General features: G+C 43.7%; 1 protein-coding gene across 1 annotated transcript in view; it reads right to left on the minus strand.

The window, feature by feature from the left end:
- Positions 1 to 4,546, minus strand: part of LOC115580706 (ras-specific guanine nucleotide-releasing factor 1-like) — a 30,485-nt gene extending 25,939 nt beyond the window's left edge. The window contains exon 1 of the mRNA XM_030415306.1: positions 3,862 to 4,546. Coding sequence (XP_030271166.1) covers positions 3,862 to 4,137 — 276 coding nt within the window. The 5' untranslated portion in view covers positions 4,138 to 4,546. The remainder of the gene's footprint in view (positions 1 to 3,861) is intronic.
- Between the last annotated feature and the right edge of the window lie 7,909 nt (positions 4,547 to 12,455).

The following is a 12,455-nucleotide window of genomic DNA, read 5'->3' on the forward strand; positions in this document are numbered from 1 at the left end:
TGGCTTGGCATCTATTCGCTGCATTGTCCCTCTCCCTGTCACACACAGATAAGATCCAGCACTCGCCCCGGCCATTCCTCCCGCAGCTCTGTCACACATACACACACGAGAACGGCACCAACACCCGCGGCAGAAAAAATGTGGAATTCGCGTTAATCTGCATAAGTAACGGGTTTTAATGTCAGGAAATTCTACAGTAGCGTCGCCTTAGATGACCTCTGCAGTCTGCTCATTGACTCAAGTGTCGCTCTTTGTTTTTCCAGAGTGGAGAAAGTGAAAAAAAAAAAGGAAATCTGTATGCCCTCAGACACCTGCAGCATTGATTACTCTTTCTGTCCTCATTTCACCTTTTATAGATTGACATCGGTGCATGCAGGAGGACACAGAGAGGCAAATATAGACCTGGAGCCTGCATGCACAAGAGTCCCACAACACGCACCGACACATGGACGCACACGGCGCACGCACAGGGCACACACTGGTCACCCAAGTCAACATTTTTATTTACGTACGTGTGCACATCTGATACAATGAAATCTGACGCCCTCGCACACAAATACCAGAAAAACAGAGAGAATTTATTCCTGACACATATTATGTAAAGCAACACGTGCTGAACAGAAGACTGTGTTATGCTAATTGAAGGCTTTCAAATTCATTTAATTCACTGTTGAAATAAATTCACCGGAGCAGCCTGCATGAACAGCTGTCATCGGAGATGTCGCTCAGTCCACATTTCATCCCCCGAACAAAGCGCGTCTCTTGTCCTGACATGGTTTTTAAAGGAGACGGGCTTTGCAGTGAGCAAAGTTTAACAGTTCAGTCCTCCAAAAAACAGCCCATATGGCTCATATGAGCTTTTTCTGATCTGCTACATAAAGTTAAACTCTGATTAATGTCAGGTAACTAAAACTACTTAGTGATAACAATGAAAAAGAAGAAGAAAAACCATCCGCAGCTACTTTAGTGGACAATAAAAGTTCACATGCAAGATATCGCATGTCATGAAACAACTTCTTTGTCCTGCTGAGGGCAGTAACCTCAACAGTTGTCCAGGTTAAAAATGCATGTACTTATTCGGAATGATCTAAATTCTGCTGGTCCCTCTTAGTGACACTGATAAGAATCCAAACAGCTCTGCCGACAGAGAGCGGAGGGCGACAGTGTGAAAAAAACATGACGTGACAGCAGAGTTCAGCACCATGGACAGCGACATCAGGTACAGCTGATGGGAACGGCCACATAACTGCAGGAACCAGAGTACAACAGTCACTCATAATGAATGCACACTGCAGCGATCCTTTATTTGTTTGTAGACAACTGTTCCCCAGAGGTTATACAGTAAAATATCAATATTATAACTCAGGATTGTGATTCCTAAGAGAGCCCAACTAACACTGGCTGTTTGGGGCTTATTCTAACAACGATATTAGGCAGTAAAAAGATTCCGATATCGATATATTTTGGGCGATATACTCAGGGTTTTTTTGCAGCGATCCCTCAAATGTTGTTATCAAACTCTTGAGACGGGGGCAGGATATTTTACAGTTTAACAACAAACTCTAAAATTACATCAGTGCGCTAGAATGGTGAATTCGCTGGGAATTTGAGATTTATAAATGATCCCAAGCATCTTTACACGTATAATAATTTCTAAAATTGTTTTCATATCTGCACAGTATATCACTTCGGCATCAACATCGCAATGTGTGCATGCGCAATAGTCACATCGCAGGATGTGCGATGCAGATTGCGGCAAATTAACTCAAAAGATGTCAGGCTACAAGTTTTTTTACTGCTTGATACAGAAGGAAAACTCAACCGGTTCTCATTTTCCTCATCTCTAATCTAAAGAGAAGTCGGCCTATTATTGAATAATTTCACTGATTCTGAGGGACGCGCATTGAAAAAGTACACTCTCCTACAAAATCAGCCCAATCATTCTAAAATGATTGATTATTTCCAAAAAAGGTCCACTCAACATTCTGGTGAATATTGCTGAAAACTGTCATATTGCAATAACCATCGCAAAACGCAATGTCAGTTTTTTCCAGTATCATGCGGCCCTGATCTGCAACATTCGAGCCGATACAGACATCTGTGATATTCCGATATTGGAGGATAATATCGGTCGACCAAGCCGACTTATAACCACACAACCTAATGGCAGACACATGTTCATCAAGAGATGTTCTGGAGGAAGATCTGTACAGCTTTTCTTCCAGTAGAGTGAAAAATTGAAGTTTTCTGTAGAGAGTTTTCTCAGCTGGACCATGCGTGCACCCATGTTAGTTTTTCTCATGCGTGACTTGAAAAACAGTCCACACGCGGTGCTGGGGTTGAAGGGTTAGGAACGTGCTCATGAACACTGTCATCCCTTGTTCCAGTACGACCCGGAGACTTTGTAGCAGTGTGTAAAAGAGACAAATGAAATGTTGCTGCCTTCATTTGTTTTTGCATCATATCTGTCACTGTGTTGTAAAAGTGAAACAGTCTGCGGGGCCTAGAGTCCAAAGTGCTCTCATCCGGCGCGTGGGGGGGGGGGGAGAAGAACCCTGACTACCTGTTTGCCTCATAAACAAAGATTATGATGAGTGAACGGATAAGATGACCCGCCGCTGTGACTTTCTGACTTCAGCTCTTTTTCTGAGCTCTGCTGCAGGGGGGAGGGCAGAAGCGACTGCAGCTGGCGGAGCAGATTTTCAGAAGGTGACTGCAGTCATGGCTCACTCGCAGCAGCTTGACCACTTCTCTGCCTCTTTTAATGCTTTTTACGCCACAAGGTTTATTTCTTCCAGCAGCAGCAGCAGCAGCCTCCCTAACCCCTCCGAACTGAGGCAGGAAGGCTTTCACTGAGATTATTTCTGACTGTGTCACACTGGCATAACAGAAAACTCACACACACACACACACACACACACACACACACACACACACACATAACAAGAGTGGAAATTGTTGAGCCCTCACACATGTTAATCCATGGCCCAGGGAATTAAAAAACGAATGGAGGGGCTGAACTGAGAAACAAAAAAAAGCAAATGCTGGGACATTTTCATTCATTTATTTATTTATCTATTTGGGTTTTTCATTCATGGCTGTCGTTAACAACCCCGTGATAATGAGACGGGCCGCTGTGAACCGGTGGAGACGCAGTTGCCAAGGTAGGGTGCTATTAATATCAAGACAAGGAATTAAATCAATACGTCAAAAAAAAAAAAAAAAAAAAAACAGAAGGAAGGGGGCAGCTCTCCTCCGCAAGATGGCAACCTGCAAAGTTTTTGGGATGCTGCTTTTTTTAAGTTTGCTCCCCACAACATGAGCCGCGATGTCTAAAAATACAGCCTCTTACATAAAAATAAAAAAAGGAGAAAAAAAACACACACACACACAACGAGCTGCAACAAATGTCCTGATGGGAGAAATAACTAGTTCGCGTCTTTTTTTATTATTTTTTCTTGGGCAAAGTTTTGCGCAGAGAATCGCGCAGGACTTGAGCGTACACGTTCTGCGTTTGCTTTCGCGTTTGATGCGTTTTTCGCCTCTGATGCGGGGCTGCGCTGCTATTTTAGTGCAGAATCGAGACAATCAATCAGTTGGGGGATGACGCCATTACGTAACAACACCGAGCGTCAAGTGAACATCTCCGGGACATTGTTTGCGTGATAAATAGGGGATAAAAACAGCAACTGTGTCGTTTGGAGACGCACTTGTTTCTATGCGTTACATAGAAAAAAAAACACCTCCTTCGTGTGAATGTGACACACACATACACACACACACACAAACAAGTTTGACGAGTGTGTATGTGTGTGTGAGAGAGCGCCTCGACTCACCGGGAGCTTGTGTTTCACATCTTACCTGCTTCTCTAAGCATTCCTTCGCTGACAGAGACGGTTTCGGTGACGGCGCCCTGTCACAGACGCATCCCTCCAACAGGTACAGTCCGGAGGGGCGTGAGCTGGAGTCGTTCTCGAAATAAAACAGCATGTTCTGCAACAGAGCGAACCACTTTGAATGCCATTTTGTGTTGTCCGAGCTCTTCTTGCTCAGGCAGCCTCGCCTCGTCCCGTCCTTCTTCGCCAAAAGAGCCAGATAGGTGATGTGGCCGTCATTGAGTCGCATCCCTTTCTGCATGTTGGCGGCGAGGAGGAGAGGAATCTGCGGGGAACAGCCTGCGGGATTCTTTACATGTTCTTCTCCTCAGCGCCTCCGGAACACAGTGAGACTTGGTGGGCAGCAGCCCACTCCTGAGTGCCCATCCACAGTTGCCACACTAATGTCGTAGGGGAAGAAGAAGAAGAAGAAGAGAGGATGAAGAAGAAGAAGAAGAAGAAGAAGAAGAAGAGGAGGAGGAGGATGCGCGTAAAGAGTGAAAGTTACGCATTCAGCCGCACAGATCCCGGGCTGCGGACCTTGCCACAGCGAACCCGCCGCCGTCTCAGAGAAGCCTCCTGTTCCTCATGAGCTCGAGCCGCTCATGATGAGGACTGAGGTGACCCCGTGCACAGCCTACACACGCGCACACACAGCATCCTGCTCTCGCAGAGGGAGGAAGCGCAGTCACGTGACCGCCCCCTCCCCGCCCCCCTCAACACCTTGGACAGCAACTCACAGAGAGATACCCCCCCTCCTCCCCACACGCGCGCGCACACACACACCTGAGTTTTCTTTCTCAGTACCTCCACACACCATATGTCCATTTCTTGTTTAGTTTGTGCTCAGTGTTTATTTGTTTTTATACCTTTTCTTGAGCAGGGGATCAATGAAGTCTAATCTGATCCCACCGGGAGCAAAGATGGAGTGAATGTGTGAACCTTAAAGCTGTTAGGCTCAGAATTAAACAATAAGGTTAAAATAAATGTACTATATTTAGTGTACAATCTGCACCGCTGCATTAAATCCTGTTGGTTAGTGAGGCTGCAACATGTTTAAAGGTGCACTGTGTCGTTTTGGGAAAATAAATGTATGATTCATTTATGATTTTGTGTTTTAACCTGATAAACAAACTCTTTTTGTTTCAGTGACTGAATAAACTGAATAAATAAGCTGACCTTAAAAGACAACACATTTCATATTGTTTTACTTTGTTTATATGTGGCAGACCCTGCCACCTTTGTAGCTCCACACAGTGTTCTGGGGACCTTGTTTTCCTCTGTGAACAGCTTGTTTACTCAGTTATGGAAAAAATATATATTTTTCTGTGTTTGCATTATTACCTCATTATTATTCGACATTAATATAAAAAATTCTGCGTTAGATTTCTTCTCCAAAACTACATACTGCATGAGTTGAGAGTGAGTAGAAGTAGCTTACTACTGTTACTAGTTACTGGATTTTTAGATACTTAAACACATCATAAGCTTATATAATGTATTTTTTCTTCTTTTTTTTTTTACATGTCAGTATTACACAACACAGTGTCTAGTTGGAGTTACTTGTCCCGTTTCAGATGTCCATGAGTTGTTGGTATAGTTCAACTAAAGAGTCATTTTATTCCCAGATTATTATTATTTTTCAACTTAAAGGGTGAGTTCACCCAAAAGTAAAAATGTAATCATTATCCATTTGCCCCCATGTCAATGGAAAGTCAGGTGAATTGTTGCTGTTCAGCAAAAGCTTTCTGGAGATTTACAGCAAAAGAAAAGCGTTGCAGCTCCTGAACAACTGTGGTAGATGGGGACTCTTAAAGTTGCTTCATACAGTCCAGAAGTCTCCAGAAGCCCAGAGATCCCAAAACTGACTTGAAAAGATGTTACGCTGTTTCACTGTGATGCTCCAGAAATGTTTTATGGACCATGAAACCTCACCAGACAGTAGATAATGACTGAATTTTCATTTATGGGTTAACTTAACTTTTAACTAAGGAATCATCCCCTGGGTCGTAAATCCAAGCTGTAGCAAAAGTAAGTCTAACCGTCACCATGTTGATTCATAAAACTACGCATATGTACAGTATTATTTCTATGTCAGCTGCAGACGATGACGATGGCGGGCTGTTTGTTGTTGAAGTACATCCATAATAACCCCTTTTTAAAATCTGACATTCGTGCCACCGTGTCCTGATCTTGAAACGGCATGTCTTCTTCTTCTCTCTCTCTGTCTCTCTCTGTTCTCTCTCCTCGTCTCTTACCCGTCAAGGGAGGATGATGAGGGTGAAAGTGCCACAAGAGCACACTTCCTCTGGCTCTGCACATCTTCACACTTCCTGTGTAATTAATGGGCTGAAAAAAACAATTCCCCACCCATGCAGCCAGGGAGACAGGTAGCCACTGATGGAGAAACAACCGTATCAAACAGGTCTGTGTCGGTCTGTGTTTATGTAACTTGCTCCGTTTGTCTTAAATTGTTTAATAAAATTCGACAGGTGAAACATTTATACTGTACCTTTGCGCTGATTCCCTGGCATCACTTCACATGTGCTCCCTTGACCCAAAGGGAGTGAGACTTTTTATTTTAGCAATGATATAATCAGCAATAATCTATAGCCACTAAACCTTTGTCCTTGTCTCTTTCTGTCGTGTCCTGCCTTTTTTTTTCTTTAATAGAACACAGAGAGCGCAGCGTTAACAAAAGCCTCTAAACGCTGTCCACCGCTGGTACATTTACATATCTAAGAGGGCAAGGGAGATACTCATTAGGGTTGGTCCATAATTAATCCTGGATTAGCATATTGGGGCTAGGACACACACAATGGTCTAGTTCATCACAGGGTGTTTCACAGTGGGATCACAGTGCTTTGTCTGTGTGGGATCATTAAAAGGATCCAGGGAGGTAATTGAGTGAGATTCGACTGCGATTCAACCAGCTTTTTGGTCTTTTTTTATTGAAAAGCAGAGAGGGCAATCCACCTTTATGAGTATTTCATTTTTATTTCCTTTTTCTTCTCTTTTCTTTTTTTTTGGTTTCATGGTGACAGGTACAGTGTAGAGAGTGGCTGGGAAGTGAGGGGGAGAGAGATGCAACAGTGTGGAATGAGCTGCAATTCAAACCCCATGCAGCCATTAGCAGACTGAGCCGCCAGGATGCCCCGGGCTCAGCTCTGGTGCAGGGCTCCTTCCATCCCATAATCAGCCCCTCAGACAGGGGCGGTAATGAGGTGGTGACTCTCCTCTCGAACCGGCACTGATAGTAAAGATTATTTTTATGGCTTCCTATTATAGAAGGCGTAAAATAGAAAGTGATGCAGAAGGTCGTTTGACAAAGGTTTCATGAAGGGGATCCAAACCCGTTGAAACTGTGGCCAATCAGAAAGCAGCTGCCAGAAGGTGGAGCCCAAAGCTGGAGGTGATTTTTTTTTTTAGACATATTGTGCAACAGGATTTTGTTGAATTTCTCTCTGGGTTTCTGGGTTGCTGTGTATCAAATGTCAAAATTAACAAGGCTGGGATGATTGGTGGGGTTAATGGATGGATGAAATAATTAAATAGAAGATTTAAGAGTGACGTAAAGGTCCAGTGTGCAGGGTTTGGGAGGATCTTTCAGCAGAAATGGAATATATTGTACATAATTGTGTTTTCATTAGTGTGTAATTATCTGAAAATGAGAGTTGCTTGGTTTTTGTCACTACAGAATGAGCCTTTTAGTGGGGTGGGTCCACTCATGTTCTTAGTGTTTTCAGCTGCCACCGTAGGGGAGGGTGATGCAAGGGGTGTTCAGTTAGTTGCCATCTGCAACCGCAATGCAAGCTCCCCACAAAATCCCAGACACTGGACCTTTAAAGTCTCGATGAAATGGCATTTGGAGAGTATCTAGCATCCAACTTTGTGTTTATTGTTTATTCGTGTCAGTTTTTTTTGTGTAAAATGATGTTCCTGACTACCTGAAGCGGGAGGTGCCCACTTGCTTATTTGCCAGTGTCTCTGAATATGTCAGAAACCACATCCCAGGTCCAGTCTTCTGTGTGGGACCATAAATCCTCTCACGACGATGTCATTTTAACCACAGTGATTGTCTACAGTCAAATCTCATTAGCGACACTGTCAGTCGTCAGGGCGACACCGAAGTAATGCAAAGACTTGCTGGATTAGGGAAGCGGCCTCGACACTCGACTAAGATTTGTCAGTGAAACATGCAGTGCGTGGATAATTTGACCAACAAATTTCATACACATTTCTGCTGTGAGTTGACATCTAACAGTTTAGAGCGTTTTACATTGCGGCTATAATATTTGTATCAGTGGCAGTGTCCTCTGCTCACTCTCTCTGGTAGCAGATTGGCCAGTGTGGGCAGCTCTCAGACTCTGGGATTTGGCCGCAGCTATACGCACTCCGCTGTGTGCCAGGTACTGCATGCAGGGTCACCACCTGGCTGCAGCATCCGCACTCCAAGCAGCATCAGAACTGACCAAAAAGCCAGAGCCTTTAAAGACGGGAACAAACACAAGCACCCACGTATTACCTACGCTGCCACAACAAACACAAACCAAACAGGAGGAGTAAAGTGGTTAAATAATGAGTCAGACCCTGAAAATGTAACATTACATGACAGGAAATATGTCTTTTTTGAGAGAGTCCCTCCCAGCCTTCTTCTCTTATATGATTGTTGTTGCTTGTGCTGTGTAGTTTGAGGTTAAGCAATCTGATATTTTGCAAGAGACTGAAGTAAGCTTTGTTATTTGGATCAATGGTATACAAATTCGCTGGTGCTGTACATGTGCATCTATCCAGAAATCAAGGCCTCATTTGATTGAAAACTATGCTTTGTCACCTGCAGAGAGTTCCTTGAAATTGCTGTGTTGTTGTTGTTGTTGTTGGTGTTGTTGTGTTGAAAAGCTGTAATAACTTTGGTGTTCATTTCAATTGTCTAATACTTTTATAATCAATATGACATTCCCTAAACAATGCTAATACCTAGGAAAAATCACCTTGTTAGCATTGTCATTATTTATCACTTGCGTACTATTTTTCAATGAAAGAAATTTTGTGTTTAAAGGACGTAAACACTGACATTGTCCTGCTCAAGCTCCCAGTCTGGGCCACTAGATGCACTGCTAACTAAGCTAACTAGCTAACAGCAGCTACAGCTAACAGTTACCAGTGACTCTGGTGATCTGCTGACTATTTGTTTTGAGTATGAGTAATATACTGACTAAAATACTGATACACTGCAGTGTTGAATTATTGTAAATGTATCACATGGACTTTCTGAAAGTTGGGATTACATTTTAAGGGACAGTTTTTGCACCAAAACTTGTGAATAAAAATCGATTATACTGTTTATCTCTTCTGAACTTCTGAGGTTTCATTCAAGGTGCCATTATTTAAGAAAACTGCACACAGATCGTCCATTTGCAAATATTTTGGTTAGCTTAGAGAGACAAACTGAAAACATTCAAAGCAAAATAACAGTAATATTATCATAAATTTAAACTCCAAAACAATGTAGTAAATGTACTTCTTAGTCATTTTTTCGAATACAACCTGTCCTAAAATGCAGTAATGCAACATGTTAGCATATGCCCCAACAGCTTTCTGTTCTCCCCCTGTGTCCCGCCGGCTTCACCCAAACCTCTATGTGACCTGCCAGTGTGGCATCTGCCTCTCTGTCTCACAGGTGTCATTCCCACCAGCTCCACACAGTGCAGCGTCAAGCGGCTGGCCAAAACATATATGCTAATGTCATGCAAATGCCATATAGCAGATCGGGAGTTGAGGCATATTAATGCAAGGCGAAGTGTCATAATCAGCCACAGAAGTGTGCTGTCCTTGACGAGAAGGCTGCAGCATCCTCAAATGTTACTGAAGGTCAGCGGACAGCACATCACTGGAGACAGTGCTGAGGCTTCGGGCAACATCTGCTGTGACACGTGGCTGCACAAGGTCGCGTGCGCACATGAACATGCACACATTCATGCATTAGCACCTTCAGACGCCGTCCACCATCACACACATACATACACACACACACAATCGCACACACAGTCCTGGCTGTTGGATGAAGGAGTCTGACTCATGAAGGCATGTGTTCATTATTATAATGCAGTCAGCGTGGAAGCATCTTCATTTGATCATATTTTTGAATAAATGTGTGATTGAGAGGTAGATTTTTACAGATCCTTTAATGAAGTCTGGTTCGCAGTGTCTGTAATTCAGCAGTCGACATAAGACTTGACTGGAAGTAGTGCTTGTTCCACATACATGTCCGCAGCGTGTGACACACAAAGTCAGAGCCCTGGGTTGACTGCAGGACAGTATGGTGCATTGCAGTACTAGAGCATGTAAGGATAAGGGTAAGGGTCTGATCGCAATCCAGCGCATGTCTATCGTAGTTGAAATGTCACTGAGTCTCATTACCCTCTCTTGTGTTTCTCCACCTCTCTCCATCTGCACCTCATCCTCTCGATAGTTTAGATTGTATTTAACTCCAGTCTTTAGTTCAGTCATTGCTGAGTCATCTGTTTCAAGTTGATCCTGCTGTTGAGTTTCCCCGATCCTGCTGTTGAGTTTTCTCGATCCTGCTGTTGAGTTTTCCCGATCCTGCTGTTGAGTTTTCCCGATCCTGCTGTTGAGTTTCCCTCATCCTGCTGTTGAGTTTCCCTCATCCTGCTGTTGAGTTTCACTCATCCTGCTGTTGAGTTTTCCCGATCCTGCTGTTGAGTTTTCCCGGATCCTGCTGTTGAGTTTTCCCGATCCTGCTGTTGAGTTTTCCCGATCCTGCTGTTGAGTTTCCCTGATCCTGCTGTTGAGTTTTCTCGATCCTGCTGTTGAGTTTTCCCGATCCTGCTGTTGAGTTTCCCTGATCCTGCTGTTGAGTTTCCCTCATCCTGCTGTTGAGTTTCACTCATCCTGCTGTTGAGTTTCCCTGATCCTGCTGTTGAGTTTCCCTGATCCTGCTGTTGAGTTTTCTCGATCCTGCTGTTGAGTTTTCCCGATCCTGCTGTTGAGTTTTCCCGATCCTGCTGTTGAGTTTCCCTCATCCTGCTGTTGAGTTTCCCTCATCCTGCTGTTGAGTTTCACTCATCCTGCTGTTGAGTTTTCCCGATCCTGCTGTTGAGTTTTCCCGATCCTGCTGTTGAGTTTCCCTGATCCTGCTGTTGAGTACAATTGTGGATCCTTCCTAATCTTAAATTATGATGAACAGTTATAGGTGGTTTTAAAGAATGAAACAGCGACATGGAGATTGCTATTGTTTAGGCTTATTGGACCTAAGGGGACTATAGGGCCTTTGCGGAGTTATGCACTCTACTCCACTTAGGGGCAAAGCTGCAGCCTCTCAGACTCGGCTGATCGCACTTATACTGGGGACACACACACTTAGGTGCAAGCAGACACATCCCCACACACACACTAACAAAACATAAAGCTACATGTTAACACTCGAAACACACACATTCCAGCAGAAAGTGTCATCGACCGCTCAGCCTCTCTTCTGTCTCGTTCCTTTTATAGAAGCTGTTTGGTGGAGAGGCCCAAAATTCGATCATGCATTTTTCTCTCGACTGAAGCCCTCCATATTTAGAGAGTCTATTTGCGGCAGTGTCTCTCCACAGTTGCCTTTGCCATGCCCTGAGGAGAGAGAGAGAGGGGGATTAATAAACCTCCCAGAGTATGCCTCGCTTAGTTTCCGAACTGCAGCAGAACTGGCACTCACCGGCTGCAGTGCAACAACACGCTGGACGACATACATAACTGAGGGAACAGACGGTCTGACCTGGGCAGTTTGGTTAAAATCACAAATTCTCCTTGTATCGCAGCCTTGGGTTGATCTCCGCCTGCTTTCTATGTTTCACTTTAGAAAACATTACTGCAAACTGATGATCTCTGAACAGAAACAAACATGATGATGATCTCCTGTCTCCCCCCCACCATGTAATTAATAATATGCTTCAGAGTAGCTACATTTTTTTTTTCTTAAACAATGCATGAGCAACTAATTTTGATCTATAATTAGAATATTTCTGGGGGCATGCTGAAATTAATCTTTCATATCACTCTCCTCCTTCGGGGTCATTTTGTCTATTGTGAGGCTAAATTTAACATGCTATATAGAGCACTGCATGTATAATAATCCATTCTGCTCATTATGCCGAGGATGAGCGTAATTCAGCAGTTACAATCAGGGAACAAACTTTTATCATTAACTCCTTTGGACAGGATTTATTGTCTCTGCTGAGAAACGTCCATGTCAAGTGAAGCCAAATGACGGATGATCGCTTCATGTCAGAAAACAACATCACCTAAGTCAACAAGCAGTTGGGACAATATCACGTGAAGCAAGGCAGCATGTGGATGATCAGGTGAGGGCACGAAGAAGGGGTCTAGAGAAAAACTCCAAACTCTGTCATCAACTCTGCAGCTTTGAGCTGAAGACGAGTTATAACATGTGTAGTGTGGAACAAGTCACACATCCTCTTCAACAGACTGCTGCGTCCTCAAGCTGTACTTTAATATGCAGCTTTTGATTACCTTGAACTCATCAGCTCAAGTCTTGTATTTTTTTACAGCCACTTGAGG

This window comes from Sparus aurata, chromosome 4 (genome assembly GCF_900880675.1).
Source record: "Sparus aurata chromosome 4, fSpaAur1.1, whole genome shotgun sequence".
NCBI lineage: Eukaryota > Metazoa > Chordata > Actinopteri > Spariformes > Sparidae > Sparus > Sparus aurata.